This window comes from Sciurus carolinensis, chromosome 14, assembly GCF_902686445.1.
Source record: "Sciurus carolinensis chromosome 14, mSciCar1.2, whole genome shotgun sequence".
Lineage (NCBI taxonomy): Eukaryota > Metazoa > Chordata > Mammalia > Rodentia > Sciuridae > Sciurus > Sciurus carolinensis.
This window is the reverse complement of record NC_062226.1, coordinates 7,553,911-7,569,688: the sequence shown is the minus strand read 5'-3', so window position 1 is coordinate 7,569,688 and position 15,778 is coordinate 7,553,911. Positions and strand designations below refer to the sequence as shown.

The following is a 15,778-nucleotide window of genomic DNA, read 5'->3' as shown; positions in this document are numbered from 1 at the left end:
TCCAGGACCACCGGCCTCTGCCCGAAGGGAGAAAGGCGTGGGCTGGGCTGGGGACTTGGCACTCCAAAGGTTTCTCAAGACCCTTCTCAGAGCTCCAGGCTGGGCAGGGGAAAGCGTTCCCAGTGGTTAAGGGCATGGGCTAGATGGTGTGGTCAAACCCTGGTTCTGACTTCCCCTAGCTGAGGCAAGCTGCAAGCCAACCTTTCTTTCCTCATCTACAAAATAGGGGTGACAAGAGTATCTCTCTGCTGGGACTGTCCTGAGGACAAGATGAGCAGATGCTCGGCCTGCGAGGAGGCAGGGCAGGGGACAGAGTCACACCCAAATAAAGCTGACTGAGAAAATTCCAAGATGCTAAACCCACAGCCGGGTCTGTCAGCTGCCTGTGGGGCGCGATCTCCCTCTCAGCCCACTCCTGTCTCCCGCCGGTCCTCGTCACTCACCTTCGGGGCCCCAGCGCGGGGCACCTTCTGCCCACTGCAGTCATGTTTCCCCGCGGTCGCAGCGGAGCCCGGGGACCCCCTCAGTGCGGCGGCTCCCGCCTTTCTCAGGCCACAGAGCTGAGGAGCTGAAAGCGGGACTCTGGGGGCGGGGCCTGACATACAGACCACGCCCCCGACACGCCCCTCCTCTGTCCTTTCCCACTCCAGGGCTAACCCCCCTCGGCAAAGGACCCGCCCCTTGGTCCCGCCCCTCTGCCTCTCTTGCTCCGCCCCCTGCCTGTCAATCAACGTCCAGGGCCGGGAAGGCCACGCCTCCCCGAGCAGCTTGCTCCCAGGGTGGCCTCCCCAGCTGTTCGCCCGGCAGCCTGGGAAAGCCCACGCCCCTGGACACGCCCTCCTCCCCGCCCCGCTCCCGCGAACCAGTCAGCGTCCAGGGTGGGAGGGACCAACGCCCCGTGGGCGTCTCAGACGTGGGGTGCCGGAGAACGCCCCAGGATCTATCCTGCCGTCTTCCCTGATACAATCATTCCTCCTCCAAGTCTGAATGGAGACGAATTTAGGAGGCAGTCAGGGACAGTGGAAAAGCATTAGTTTTATTAATCATAAACAGCATTCCCACTTAGTGCGGTGAGCCAGGAGCTGTGTTAAGATTTTTCAGGTATGTTTTTCTTGACTCCTTACTACAGCCCTACAAGGTGGGTGCAATTGTACCATTTATCAGATAAGAAACTGAGGCTCAGATAGGGGAACAGAATTTCCAGTCAGGCAGCCAGTAAGAGGCAGACATAGATTCACTCTGCAGCTTTACAAGGTCCTGCTCTTCACTAAACCCTGGCCTGAACTCAATGACAGCTCAGCACACAGAGACTGCGCTAAGTGTCCCTGGGAAAAGCCATCAAAAAAGGGCCTGGACCTAGCTCTGGGGTTTGCCAGCTTGCTTTTTTCTCTTTATTTCAACAAGCACTGCTCACTGATGTGGTTTAGGAAAAGACTGAAAAGTGAGAGACTCCTTTGGTTGGGGTTGAGGGATCTCCAGGGGTCTGAAGTGCACAGCCCTGGTGTTTTGAAGGTGCTGGGTATAATGCAGTGGACAAGCAACCCCTGAAGGCAGGCAGATTTCCTGCTCAAATACCAGCTCCACATGGCCTTGGCTGAGTCTCAGTTTCCCCATCTGTACATGGGGCTAACAACAGAGTTTTCAGTGAGATAAATGCTTATGAAATGGAAACTTTTATCATATTATTACTATTTGCATTTTTGCATGAACTCAGCTCACCCTATAACCAAGTTAAGTTATAGTGGCTTTCTAGACCCAGTGGAGAAATGTCATGTAGCAGATCTGAAGGTGGTGATTCATGTGATTCAGCAACAGGGTCTTGTGCCCATCTAGCAGGGGAGGCCCCTGCTGGAGGGTGTCAAGGGTTTTGGAGTCAAGAGACCTCAGTTCACATCCTAGTTGCAACTTGAGAAATGTGCATACTGACCAGGGCCTGTGACTTCTGCTTCCTGAATCTCACTTTCCTCATCTGTCATATGTAAACAGTAACAGTATCTCCTTGCAAGTTTTCTGTTGAGAATTGGTTATAAGTGAAGGGTTTAGCACAGTGCTGGGTTATCCTAAGCACTTTGTTAACGTGCAGTTTTCTTCTTTTGAGCACAGATGCTGGTGTAGGGAGGCCATATTAGCAGGAGGCTGGAGACACCTCCTTGCCAGTTCCCCCTCCCCTGCCCCTGGAGGTACCTACCCTTCTGGGTGCACATCCCTGGGAGCTCGCTCCTCTTCCATGTCTGCCATAGGGTCCTCAGGCTTTCTCATAGGGTCTGCCTCCACTGCTGAAAGGTCAGGTCCCACTGTTGAGGTGTCCTCCAGGGGGGCATCAGCACCCCCTATTTTCCCCTTGGCTGCTTCCAAGCCTGGTGGGTCAGGCAGAACTCGAGGGACCAGGTGGGGCTCAGGACCCACTTCCTGGGCCTTCTGCACAACCCGTTGGTCCCGAGTCCTCTTGATGCTGGGACGAGGCATGGTACCCATGTGGCTATACATGTCACTAGAGCGGGCATAGGCTGGAGGGCTCTTGGGAACTGTCACCATGTCATCCTGGGTGGCTTCAAAGGTGTCAGACTCCAAATGGGACCGGATACTGATGGGGGTTGAAGACCGTCTCAAAGTGAAGGACCGAGGGAGGTTTGAGAGACTCCCAAGGCCCTTGAACTTGAAGAACTCTGGCAAGGGAGAAGGGAAGGAAAGGGAATTAATGGCAATGCCAGCTGTAACATAAAATAAAAAGTACCTGTAGTTCCACCCAGTGAGGGTCCCAGAAGGTCTGGGCGCTTCATTGACACCCCCTGTAATCATTCTCACACTCTCAGAAGTGGGAGACCATGGCTGCTTTGGAGTCAGAGCCCTGGACCTGAATCTCTATTCTTTCATGTCCAGGCTGTGTGACCTTAGCAATCACTTGATCTCTCTGATTCCCTTTATTCACATCAGTAAGACAGGGATTACAGTACCAACCCTCTGTGGGGTCACACAGTGGCAGTGAATTCTGTATTCATGTGTGTGTTAGGTCGGGGAGGGGCGTGTCCAAGCCACTCTGTGCACATGGGGTGAGGTTGAAGGAAGAGGGGGAGGTCACTAACCCAAGGGTCCCTGTCTGTGGTTCTCTCCTTCCTGTCGGCTGAACCCACGTTCCTGACTCAGGCGACAGTGCTTGGGTGATACCATCTCCCCATTTCCGCAGGGGCACACAAGCATGTAAGGTCGCTCCTTCCTCCCCTAGCCATGGGACTGCCCCTCCTCACAGCCAACTTTGACTTCCCTAAGGCTCCAGATGAGCAAAAGGAAACTCTGGCACTTCCACTTCCTGGGTGTCCTCCACTGCTCAGATCTGCACACCCATACTGGAAAACAGGTAGGATGTCCCCGTTTGACAATAGTGGACACTGAGGCCCAGAGAGGGGAAGGACTTGCCCCCAGTCACACAGCAAGGCCCAGCGCTCTGCCCTCTGGGTGCGAGTGCTTGGGGCTTTCTTTCCACCAGGCAGCTCTGCGTACCACCCAGGTTGCACCACCGACCTTGTCTTTGGGCACCAGGGATCTGGACGAGATGGTAGTGGGGGCAGGGAGGAAACAGAGGCCTGAGTCCAGGGACTGGGACCGAGCCTTGCTGCATAGCCAGTGAGGTCCCGGTCAGCCTCGGCCTCAGTAGTGCCATCTGTGGAGGGCAGGCACCCCACCCCTCCCCCACCCTGGTACAAAGGAAACCGAGAGGGGGACAGGAGAGGCTTGCTGGACCTGGAGGGCAACTGTTAGGGGAAGAGACAGAGCAGGGCAGTGTGACTCCCTGGGAGCTGATGCCAGGGCTGCCCGCCTCAGTGCTGGGGGCAGGGACAGCATCCCATGGCATCCCGCCTACCCTCCAGGCCCTGGAAGGGGAGGGTGTGTGGAGGTCCTCTGCCCAGCAGGGAGGTCAGAGAGAGCCAGAGGGGCAGAGCCGGGGCGGAGAGGCAGTGTGGGGGCACACAGGGACAAAGACCGGGACAAGAGAGCAGAGATGGGAACCAAACTAGCTAGAGTAATAGAGCCTGGACAGAGCGCAGTGTGGTGACCCTCCGGAGGTGGACAGAGAGGGATACAAAGGGAAACAGGAACGAGACCCTGAAGAAAGGCAGATTCGGAGTGAGGCAGGGCGGACAGACGAGGGACCGAGGGACCGAGGACAGCCCACACTCACTGAACTTTTTGCTGGTCTTCTTGGGTCCCTCTGTCATCTTGGCGAGGCTGTGCAAAGCCACCGGGCAGCTGGCAAGTGACCGCTTGAGGCTCTGGACATGGAGTTGAGGTGTCTCCCCACCACCCCTTCCCCTTTCTCGCGCCCTCTGCTTCCTCTGTGTATTTTTAAACCAGCGAAACTCCCACAGCCCCACCCTCCTAGCCTCAGCAGGGGGCGGGGGCTGGGGCCTCCCCGAGTCCGCCTCCTCGGCCTCAGCAGCAGGGCAGGGGCAAGCTGCAAGCCCATGGGGCCTGGAAGGTCTGGGGAACAAGCCACAGGCTCTGGGAGCAGAGCCCACTGGGCTGAGGGCCACTGGGGACCTGGCATCCACTGTCGGGGGTCTGGCCCACAGGCTGGATGGCACGGGGACAGGGCTGTGTGCCGGCCAGCGTGTTCTACACCTCAGTGCCCAGGAGAGGGCCTGACAGTGACAAAGACGAGACTGTTGTAGCCTGGGTAGTGATCGGGGGGCCACTGGATCCAAGTTCAAGTCTTGCCTGGCCACTTTGTTGCCATGGGATCTTGGGCTCACCTGTTCCCCCTCTGTGAGCAGGGAGGGTTTGCAGTGCCCTCTGCACAGGGTCCCCTGCAGCAAGCAGCGGCTGGCACAGGACCAGCACCTGCCATGGTCAGTTTTTCCAGTCTGGTGGAGCCACAGGGTGACTCAGTCTACCATACCCATTGGACAGAAATGGAGACACTGAGGCACAGAGAGGGAGAGGGATTTCCCTAGGTCACACAGCAGGTTGGTGGCACAGGCTGAGTTGATTTGCCCTTCAGATTCCTTAACCATGGGATGATAATTTTTTACCTTACAAACTTCCCGTGTGTGTGTGTGGGCAGAGCAGAGATGAGGAAATGCAATATCCCACATACAGGTATCCCCAACCCTTGTAGAGGGTGTAAGCAGATGCTGGGGTTCAGCAGCTTCAAACTCAGCTCTGTGCTGCTGACAAGTCGGTTCCACCTCTGAAGCCTCAGTCACCAAATCTCTAGAATGGGGACAGTGCAAGGGATGCACTCAGCCAGGAGAGGCTTGGAATTCTTTTTTCTTTTAGTGCTAGGGTTGGAACCCAGGGCCTCCTGCATGCTGGGCAAGCACTCTACCCCTGAGCCACATCCCTAGCCCCAAGTTCTGTATTCTTATCCTGACCCCCAAGCTGGCTGCTGTGGTTGTGAGAGGGAGCTAAGATCAGCTGGAGCTCTTCTTGCATCCCCCATAGAAATCATGCCCCGCCCCCCAAAGTCAAGTCACCTGGAATTGGAAGCTGCTCGTCATCCATGCCTGGGGCCTCCCCAATCCCTTGGTAGCTGGATGATGGTCCTTAGAGGAGGGAGGGTCTAGGGTGAAGAGGAACCCAAGACCCTGAGAGGGAAAGGGACACAGTCCTTGAGACCATGGCAGCAGGGTCCTGCTCACAGACCACTGCCCAAACGTTCAAGTGAAAGAACAAAGTTCCCGAGCCATGGACTTGGGGGAGGAGGAGGCTACAACTCCAACCCCTGCCTCCGAGCACTGAGAACACTCCAGTGCAGAGCTAGAAACCACCAAGATCGTCATTTGAATCCACACAGCAGACCCCTGAGACACATTCTGGTCCTGCGTCTGTTTCACAGTTGAGGAAACTGAGTCTTTTGAGCAGGGGACTTGACGACAGACAACCAGGTGTCCAAACTCTCACACTGCTGCCCCTTCCCATCTCTGGTTGCTGCCAGAGGGGCCTAAAGCCTGGTAGGAGCTGGGTGGCTTCTTAATGGATGGCAGAGGGTGGGTCGCTGGCTCCTCCCAGGGACAGTTACAGTGCAATGTGGACTAACTGCTGAGCTGTGGCACCAGCCAGTGCTGGCTTCCGGGCCAGGTTAGCTCCTGACTTGCCGTGTCATACACAAGAGACTTTGCCTTTCTGGGCCTCAGTTTCCTCATCTGGGGAATGGGATCCCAGTGGGGGTTGCGCTGGGCTAGGCCTGGCAAACTCTGGTGAGCAGGCACATAGTGTGGGACCTGGGAGTCCTGGTCACCGAGAGGCTGTATCGCTGTGGCAAAGGCGCTTTGTCAGCGTGAGGGCCAGCCTGCTGTTGGCCAGGGCGCCACGGCAGTTGCCGGCATCCCCAGGAGAATGAATGGGGCTCAGTGTGGTGGCTCCACTGAGCTCAGAGCCCCCTTTGTGCTGCCTCAAGTGGCCGTTGGGAGTGCGGCCAGAGACCTGCTGGCGGGTGACTGTCCCACAGGCCCTCCTTGGTCTGCACGGGAGGCCAGCTAGGCACCAAGAGCCCCCCTCGCTGCAGCCTCTGCCTCCGCTAGCCCAGCGCCCAGGACACGTGTCCCTGCCTGGTGCAGGCCTGACTCCGTGAGTCCCTCCAGTGCCAGCTTGAGCTACGTGCTCCCAGGAATCCTGCTCCAGTTCCACTTCCCACCTCCCAGCTCCTCTTCCCCAGCCTGTGATTCAAGCAGGGACAATGAGGGGACTTCTGGAGGGGAAGGAGAAGACAGACCCAGGGAGCAGACAAGTACCAGGGAGACCTGAGTAAAAGGCTTTGGGTTCAGCCAACGGGAGTCCCCACCTGCATGACCTTGGGCAAGTCAGGACACCTGAGATTCTTTTTTCTCCCACAAGCAAAATGAGGCAAATACAGCATCTCTCACAGGATTCATAGCAGTGAAATAAATGTTTGTGCTGAGAGTACCATTCCCATCTCGTTCACTGTGTCCCTATCTGCACATTCCATACAGACCCCGAGCTTCCTGAGACGGGACTGGCCTTCCCCGTTCACAGTGCCCCTTCCGTGGGGCCGCCCTGTAGGGTCTCACCGGTGCTTTCCCTGGCTTGACTTGGTTGCTTGGTATTGGGGACAGTGTAGGACAATGTAAATGACCCTGGACTTTGAGAGCAGAGACCCAGCATTGAATCCAAGCTTCAGAGCTTCCTGGCTGTGTGGCCTTGGCCAGGCCACTTCACGGCTCGAAGCCTGTTTTCTCTTTTGCCGTTTGAGCCCCATAATAGCAACCTCCTAAGAGGGATGCTGTCGAGTATCAGGGAGATGACACAGGGCCAGGCCCAGAGGCAGGGAAGCTGGTGGGAGCAGAACAGCCATGACTGGACAGGGCCAGAGGTGTTGCCCAGCCACTCTGTCCCATGTCCCCCCGTCCACTGACCACCAGCAGCCAAGCTCCTATCCCACTCGCCTGTCTTCCTCTTCCCCTCCACATCCTCTCACCCCTTCCTGGCTGGGAGAGAAAAATACAGGACCCTAGAGGCTCCCCTTCCTGCCCTGTGCCTCAGCGTGCTTGTTAAATGGTGGCAGGACCAGAGGCTCTGGAGGTCTGGTCAGCCAGCCAGTCAACAAGCATTTGCTGAGGACCAGTCACATGCTGGGCCCGGCTTTCAGTCAATCCACTGGAGCAGGCAACGTTCCCCTCCAACGAGCAGAGCAGAAGCCCAGGGTGGGAAATCACCCAGGGTTTGCCAGCCAGGCGAGCAGAGGCTCCAGGCCCGGGCAGCTGGGCAGCCTTCCAGCCCACTTCTGATCACCCTTGCCTACCTACCCCAGCGGCTTGAGGGCCTGAGGCCTGAGGGGAAGTGACTGGCAGATGTCAGGGTTCAGGTCAGGGATGCTAGGGTAGAGGTGACAACATCACCGGAAGCCTTGCTAAGGCTTCTGCTCACAGGATGTGACTTAGGGAGGGCTCATGGGAAACAGGCAGCTAGCCCTAGCCTGAAAGTCTGATAGCGGAGCCACCCAGACCCATGGCAGATCCCTCTTCCACAAGTCACACTGGCGCCCCGTCCAGAGGCTCCACCCTGGCTCCACCCTGGCTCCGCCCCCAGCTCAGATGGGTGGGACCCTGACATTGGGAAAGTTCGGGTTTGTGCCAGACTGACCCTGTTCAAATGCCAGTATGGTCACTGGCCAGCTGTTTGACCCTGGCCAAGTGATGCCTGCTCTGAGGCTCAGGATCCTTATGTGCACAGTGGAGGTGAGAGCAGGGCCCGCCTCATATTGTTGAGTGACAACTGAGATAATTCCCACAAAGTAGTAAATGTAGAACTTGGACCATTTACTTTCCCTCAACAAATTGTAATTACAGCAATTATTATTTCTCCCTCCACCCCTGATTTAGCAACAGCCTTCCTGCTTCTAATAAGTGATATACTCACAGAGCTGGTCCCAGATGGGTCGCTGACATGTGGCCCCACTACCTAAAACCTCCACTTTGCCCTGTTTCTTGGCCTGACCCTTAAGATTCTCCTTGGCAGAGGAACAGGTTGCCCCTCCCCAGAATAGGAACTTGTGGGGCATCAGGGTCACCAAAACCATTCTTGCCTCCTCAGGAGGAGGCTTTAAAGCCAAGCAGTGGGGTAAGAGCTAGGAGCCACCCTGAGGGTTTCCTGCAGGGAGAGAGGTACCGGGTGGGGTGAGATTAGGGCAGCCCAGCCCTGAAGGTGGAGGGCTTGGGAAGCTGGGACAGAGTAGGGAAACCCTGGGGCTGGGCTGGAGCCTGGGGAGTGAACTGGAAAGAGCAAGTGTCACACTGAGGGTTTTCCTAAAGACAGTGGAAGGTTTCAAAAGGATTTGGCCCAAGCTGTGCAGGGGACAGATGGAGTGGTCTGACTGGAGGGCCAGGACTCAGGATTCCTCCATTAACAGGCTGGAGAGGAAGGGACAGATTGAAGGGTTGGATGCGGAGGAGGTAGAAAGGACAGCTGTGCTGGGCTGCTCAGTGGGGCAGAGCTGAAGGAAGGCTCAGGGGGCTCCTGGAGCCAGGAAGACGCTGGAGAAAGGGTAGGAGGATGGGCGCAGCGTGAGTGGTGGACGTGGTACCTGCGGGACAATATGCCTCAAACTCACTACTGTCCTCCTGGTCAGACTATAGATACGGCGGGTGACGACAGTCTTGTTCATACATGCGACCGGCTTCATCACTGTGACCTTTGGGCATAGGACCTCCCGTTTCTGGGCCTCAACGTCCTCCTCTGTAAAACGGGTTAGCGGTCCTGACTGGATTCAGGATTCTGCAGGAAGGCCGGCATTTCCTGAGCACACAGCGAATGCTGGATCCGGGTTAGCCATTTTCAAGATGACTGACCCGGCGGGCTAGACCAGCTCTGGCGCAGTTTGGCGTAGGCGGGGATCTCGTGGGTCTGGTCCCTGCCTCCCAGAGAACCGAGGGTCCAGGGCTAGAAGGCCCCGGTGTTGCTCGCTCGCCGCCTCCAGTGTCGCCGCGCCCCCTGGCGGCCATCGGTTGCCATGTCAACGGCGGGTGGCGGGGGCCGGTGGAGGCGGCGGCTGGGGCCGTTCTCTCCTCCCAGGGCCGGAGGCCGCTCCCTCTGCGCCTCTTGCCTTCGCCTCTGGGGGGGCATACCCAGCCGGGGAGGAAGGGGGTTCCCGCAGCAGCGGGCCTGTGGGGGTAAACTGAGGCACGCGGCAGGGCGCCCCACGACCAGGTGTCGAGCGCGGGGCCCCACCTCCGAAGGCGGAGGAGGGGCCGCGGGCGGTGACGCGCCGAGGGCGGCCGGCGGGCAGCGAGCGGGCGGGCGGGCGGCAGCGGCGGCGGCGGCGGCAGGTGCGGCCGCGGAGGGTGGGAGGGAGGCGGGAGGGGGCGGGCAGAGGGGGAGGGGAGGGCGAGGTCGGGGCACCTCCCCCTTTATAACGCGCCCCCTCCTGGGCTCTCCGGCCGCCTCCTCGTCGGCGCTTCCCGTATCGCCCCCTCGCCCGGCCGCCCCGGCCCGGGCCCGGCCAGGGAGCCCCCCAGGCCGCGGCTCGGGGGCCACCCCCCCGCCCGCCGCCCGCGCAGCCCCGCGGAGGCGGCGCCGTCGAAGGAGGAGGAGCAGGGCACTGCGGCTGGCCCCGGATCGGGCGCCAGAGCGGCAGCAGCTTCGGCAGCAGCGCGGCCCGAGCCGATGCAGCGGGACGCACCGCCCCGAGCCCCAGCTCCAGCGCCCCGGCTCCCCGCGCCCCCGATCGGGGCCGCCGCCAGTAGTGGCGGCGGCGGCGGAGGCGGGGGCAGCGGCGGTGGCGGAGGCGCCTCTGCAGCTCCGGCTCCCCCTGGCCTCCCGGGAACTACAAGTCCCAGGGGGCCTGGCGGCGGGCGGCGGCCGGAAGAGGCGGGGTGTGCGCCGCGAGGCCGGAAGTGGCCGTGGAGGCGGAAGTGGCGCGGCCGCGGAGGGGCCTGGAGCGCGGCGGCTGGACCCGGAGCGGCGGCTGCTGCGGCTGGGGGCGGCGGCGGCGCGCTGGAGGCGGCCATGGCAAAGCAGTACGACTCGGTGGAGTGTCCCTTTTGCGATGAGGTGACCAAATATGAGAAGCTTGCCAAGATCGGCCAAGGCACCTTCGGGTAAGGCTAGGCCCGGAGGGGCCGGAAGCCCTAAGCCTGCACCTATGGGGTCTTACTTCGGGGCGCCCAGGACTCGGCACGAGGAGGTCGGGAAGCCGCGGATTCCTGGGGTTGTTTCTTGGTCTCGCTAGGCCGCGCCGCAGCCCACCCCGACCCGACGGAGCCGGCTGGCGGGGAGGAGCCAGAGGCCTGGGGTTGGGGGCGGGGAGGGGTTGCAGAGAGGCGCCCCAGAGGGGAGCGGGATCCCTCCGAGAGATGCATCGGTGAAAGAAGGGCTCGAGGAGAGGGCGCAGAGGCTTGGGGAGAGACCAAAGGTACCAGGTGGTGAAGTAGCCGCGTGCCAGCCCCGCCAGGGAGTCTCATCTTTCCTGCAGTCCCTTCTCTCGCAAGGGAGGGGCAGACCCTGCGGAATTGCTGATAAGCTCTCTTGGGTCTCCCTCCCCGCCTGCAGGGAGGTGTTTAAGGCCAAGCACCGCAAGACCGGCAAGAAGGTGGCTCTGAAGAAAGTGCTGATGGAGAACGAAAAGGAGGGGGTGAGTACGGGTCTGGTGGGCAGGCCTGCCAGCCTCCAGAACACGGGGATGGGTTTCCACCCTAGTGCTTCCAGGAGCTCTGTGTTGAGGCTCGGTTTAGACCTAATAGTTTGGAAATTTACAAGTTGCAGGGAATTTGGCCTCTCTCCGAAATGTAATTCAAATGTTCTGAAGCATTAGATGTTTCATTTTTAGGCAAATATGGTTGGGGCCAGGAGGGGGAGCTCACGCTTGCATGGTGTGCACGTTGGTTTTGCAAGTTAAGAAGCCTTGAAACACCTTTTCCTTAGCATTTAATTTTGTTTGAAGTAAAAGAATATAAGCACGTGGTTTTTAAAAGATGACCAAAGCTCAGGGAAATGTATTGAAATAGAGTGTTCCCTCCCCCACCCCATTTTAGCTTTAGTCCAGCTTCCTAGGTACCTACTTCTTAGCAAAGAAAATTTTATAATCTTACCAACAGGCGTAGAGCTAACGTTTGAAGATTGAAAGCCATGTCCATTTAGTGATTATAAAGTGTCAGTTCATTGTCTCAAACTGGCTTCTAGTGTGTGTGGTACTATTATACCCATTTTGCAGATCAGGTATCTGACACAGCTTATTTCAGACCACATAGCGTTAATCTGTCTCCCACCTGTGTCCCTTAGTGCAGACCTCAGGGCCAGTTCCTGCGGTCTATAGCACTCACTCTTGACAACTTCCTCCCTTTCTTTTACCCAGTTCCCCATTACAGCTTTACGGGAGATCAAGATTCTCCAACTTTTAAAACACGAGAATGTGGTCAACTTGATTGAGATTTGTCGAACCAAAGGTAAGTTGTTCAGATATTATGAGAAAATGAGGCTTAAACGGCTAAGGCTTTGTGCCTAAACTAGGTTCAGACATACGTGCTTCTTTCCCTGGTCCTCTTTCATTGGAGCTGGTGCTTTCCCAGGGCCTGCCACAGCACCCACCCAGAGAAGGCACTCAGGAAATGTCTTACCAGTGAAGGAGCTTGTTAATAATTGCTTTGGAGGGCACAGGTGCCTGTGGGTTGGAAGGGGTGGTAGCTGGTGGCAAGAGAATGAGCTGGTACACATTTTTTACTTTTTCTTCCTGCCCTTTCTGCTTCAGCTTCCCCCTATAACCGCTGCAAGGGCAGTATATACCTGGTGTTCGACTTCTGTGAGCATGACCTTGCTGGACTGTTGAGCAATGTCTTAGTCAAGTTTACACTGTCAGAGATCAAGAGGGTGATGCAGATGCTGCTCAATGGCCTCTACTACATCCACAGGAACAAGGTGGGCACCAGAGGTGGGAGGAGAGACCAAGGCATAAGCTGGCCACACTGCTCTGTGGGTGTGACTGAAGGACCCTTGGGACTCTGACAGAACCCTCACTCTTGTCCCCCTTGCAGATCCTGCACAGGGACATGAAGGCTGCCAATGTGCTCATTACCCGGGATGGGGTCCTGAAGCTGGCAGACTTTGGGTTGGCCCGGGCTTTCAGCCTGGCCAAGAACAGCCAGCCCAACCGCTATACCAACCGTGTGGTGACACTCTGGTACCGGCCTCCGGAGCTGTTGCTCGGTGAGGATTCCCGAGCGGGCAGGGGGGCAGGGGCCGGGCACCTACCCGGCACAGCCCCTCACTGCCAGGGCTTCTTGAGCCACCGGCCCTGGGGCATTGAGTCTCAGGAGACCCTTGGGCTCAATGGGCCCTCCTGGTACGCTCTTCTTCCCAGGGGAGCGGGACTACGGCCCGCCCATTGACCTGTGGGGTGCAGGGTGCATCATGGCAGAGATGTGGACCCGCAGCCCTATCATGCAGGGCAACACGGAGCAGCACCAGCTTGCCCTCATCAGCCAGCTCTGTGGTTCGATCACCCCTGAGGTTGGTGTCTAAGCTGAATGGCCCCTGGTACCTGTGGGTGGGGAGATCCAGGTCTCCTAGGCAGAGCAGAACTGAGGATCGGAATCAGAGGAAAGCTCCTCTGCAGAGAGTGAGTGGCGGAGGGCCAGGGCTTGCTATGGAGAGCCTCCCGGGGGTGTTCAGGTCTCATCCTGGGACCGGGTGGTTTTGTGGCCTTCCTCTGACAAGGCATTTGAGTTAGTGCTGGGTTTTTGTTTTTGTTCTTTTTTCTCTGTAAAAAACAAATATGCCTGTGTCGGGGTTGCACAGGTATTCCAGGTGATTTGTGTCAAAGGGCCTGGTACTTGGTGTGTGCCATGTCTGTGGTGGCACTACTGCCTTAGCCTTGCAGGGCTCCAGTTCTCTCTCAAGGGGCGTCTGGGAGTGTCTGGGTTGTTTTGCCTCCAAACCCTGCCCCTGACCCACTCCCTTCTCAACCCCTGCTCCCCAGGTGTGGCCTAATGTGGACAAGTATGAGCTGTTTGAGAAGCTGGACCTGGTCAAGGGCCAGAAGCGGAAGGTGAAGGACAGGCTGAAGGCCTATGTGCGTGACCCCTACGCGCTGGACCTCATCGATAAGCTGCTGGTGCTGGATCCTGCGCAGCGCATTGACAGCGACGACGCCCTCAACCACGACTTCTTCTGGTCCGACCCCATGCCCTCAGACCTCAAGGGCATGCTGTCTACCCACCTGACATCCATGTTCGAGTATCTGGCACCACCACGCCGGAAGGGCAGCCAGATCACCCAGCAGTCCACCAACCAGAGCCGCAATCCCGCCACCACCAACCAGACGGAGTTCGAGCGCGTCTTCTGAGGCCGGCGCCTGCGCACTCCACTGGGGCACTGCTTCCGTTCTTCCTCTGCTTTGTGACTTGCATCATGGAGATGAGGGCATTTGAGGTTTTTTCTCTAGCACACGTTTTATTTAATCTCCACCCTGGGTACTGGGAACAGCCAGCCGAGTGGACTGGAGTGGCGTGTTGCCCAAAAGGCAAGGAGGGCACTGGGGCCGCCTTGCCCTGTTCTGGATTTCTGGATGGTGCCGGGAGGGTCTCCCTTACCCCAGGACAGGAAGTGGAGCTGGTGAGCCTCGAGTGGTGACTTTCTAAGCGCTCCCAGCATGGTGGGAGGAGGGGACAGTCTCTTGCATCCCCAGCCCTTCTCTTGGGATGAGAAACTGGCGAGGGAACAGAGCTGCCTTGGGAACAGGCTGCTCTTGGCCTGACCCTCAGAGGCACTGAGGGTGGCAATAACTCTTGGTTTCTTCAATAGGAAAATTTTATCGTGTTTCTTTGTTGAGTTGTTCAGAGACATTCCTGGATGCAGTCTGATCAGTTACGATTAAAAGTTAACCCTTTTTTTTTAAATCCAGTAAGTGGCGTGTGTTTTCTGCATTCAGACCCACAACTCTTACCCTGCGGTTAGGATTTGATTTATTGAGTCGCTGAAAGTCTTGACTCTCCTCTGTCCCAGTTCATTTTTTCTCATGTGAGGACTTCGGTCTTACTTCTTCCCTCCTGGGTACCTTCCAGATCCTTGGCATCCTGCTCTCAGAGGGCACGTGCTGTAGGGCCCCGCCACTCCTCTCCTTGGTGTTGGAGGAAGGAGTCTCGATGCCCCGGTGTGGGAAGTGGAGCGGGTCTCCTGAGCTGCTTCTGCAGTGGTGACCAGAGGCCCACCTGTGGCAGTTCACAGGCACGTTCAGATTGACCCAGGGGCACAGGGCTGCCGAAGGCCCTGGAATGACAGTAGGTCTGTAACTTCAGAGGTCCTTCGTGCTGCTGGGTAGAGGAGCCCTCAAAGAACGTGACCCCGGAGGGTGAGAGGATCACGGGCATGGGGAGGTGGCAGTCGCATGGATCTGGGTGGTGGGTGGAGGGGAGGGAAAAACAGCTCTCAGTGACTGAGGACACAAGAGCTTGGCTGGGGTCCTTTGAGGAGCTGCAGGTTCCAGCACACGTTCCCTGTAAGTTTCCTCGTGCCACTGTAATCCTGCCGTACACATGCAGCTTGAAGTGACAAGCTTATCCCGTGGGTTCTGGAGGCCAGAGGCCCTGACTCCATAGGTGTTGTCGAGGTTGGCTCCTTGGGGAGGCTCTTAGATGCCTCCCAGCCCCTGGTGGCTGCCACAGTCCCTGGAACGCTTGGACTTTTTCTGGTTTTGGCACCTGGGGTGAAATCCAAGGTGCTTTGCCACCGAGCTACATCCCCAACCCTTTTTTATTTTTTTACTTTTGCGAGGGTTTTTCTCAGTTGTTGATCCTGCCTCCCAGCCTCCTGGAATGGCACCAGCCATTTCCTCGTCGTCTTGTGGATCTGGCATCTTCTTCCCTCTGTCTCTCTTTCGAGGACTCTGGGCATCAGATTCAGGCCACACATTGGTATTAGCGTGACCTTATTGCAACCAATTACATCTACAGAAACCTTAATGGCTGGTGACCTGTTTTGAACGTGAGGTGACTAACGAGAAAACTTAAGGGGCTGGCCCAGTGGGAAATGTCTCCTGTAAAGGATGAAGTCCCCCACCTTGCGCTGGGGATGGCGCCTCGGGTGTCGCGTGCTGGGCAAGTGCTCCGCCACCGAGGTAGCCGGCGAGCCAGGGTTCCGGTTTGGCCCGGCAGTCCGCCTGTCAGTCTCAGGAGCAATTGCTGGTCTCCTCCTCCGTCCCTCTGCGGCCTCAGAGTTGACATCCTTGTCAAGTGCCTTCCAAGGACCAGACCATTCGAGACTTGATAATAACTGAGCAGTTCCCACCTGTGGAACTCATTCTAACAGGTCCAAACTTGTCTATGGAATAAATTCT

The 15,778-nt window shown here is 57.7% G+C and overlaps 2 protein-coding genes across 3 annotated transcripts in view; one reads left to right on the top strand and one right to left on the bottom strand.

The window, feature by feature from the left end:
* The window catches only part of Sh2d3c (SH2 domain containing 3C), a 28,261-nt gene extending 23,949 nt beyond the window's left edge, over positions 1 to 4,312 (bottom strand). Inside the window, exons 1-2 of one of the 2 annotated variants that reach the window (XM_047525764.1) lie at positions 4,178 to 4,312; positions 2,189 to 2,666 (exon numbers count right to left, since the gene is read on the bottom strand). In XM_047525764.1, the coding sequence (XP_047381720.1) occupies positions 2,189 to 2,666; positions 4,178 to 4,214 (515 nt within the window). In that variant the 5' untranslated portion in view covers positions 4,215 to 4,312. Of the gene's footprint in view, positions 1 to 443; positions 566 to 2,188; positions 2,667 to 4,177 lie in introns of those variants that run through there. The other variant, XM_047525765.1, reaches the window with a different exon arrangement.
* A 5,513-nt stretch (positions 4,313 to 9,825) lies between these two features.
* Cdk9 (cyclin dependent kinase 9) lies at positions 9,826 to 14,346 on the top strand. The gene is made up of 7 exons (XM_047524771.1): positions 9,826 to 10,550; positions 11,002 to 11,083; positions 11,804 to 11,894; positions 12,197 to 12,363; positions 12,480 to 12,651; positions 12,806 to 12,954; positions 13,424 to 14,346. The coding sequence occupies exons 1-7, from the start codon at positions 10,117 to 10,119 to the stop codon at positions 13,787 to 13,789; spliced, it is 1,461 nt and encodes a 486-aa protein (XP_047380727.1). The 5' UTR covers positions 9,826 to 10,116; the 3' UTR covers positions 13,790 to 14,346.
* The last annotated feature ends 1,432 nt before the right edge of the window (positions 14,347 to 15,778 follow it).

Bases quoted from the DNA above. Each gene is read 5' to 3' on its own strand.
- Cdk9 (XM_047524771.1), top strand. From the start codon at position 10,117: ATGCAGCGGGACGCACCGCCCCGAGCCCCAGCTCCAGCGCCCCGGCTC. The intron at 12,364-12,479 runs GTGGGCACCAGA...TCCCCCTTGCAG, and splicing joins ACTACATCCACAGGAACAAG to ATCCTGCACAGGGACATGAA. The intron at 12,955-13,423 runs GTTGGTGTCTAA...CCTGCTCCCCAG, and splicing joins GTGGTTCGATCACCCCTGAG to GTGTGGCCTAATGTGGACAA.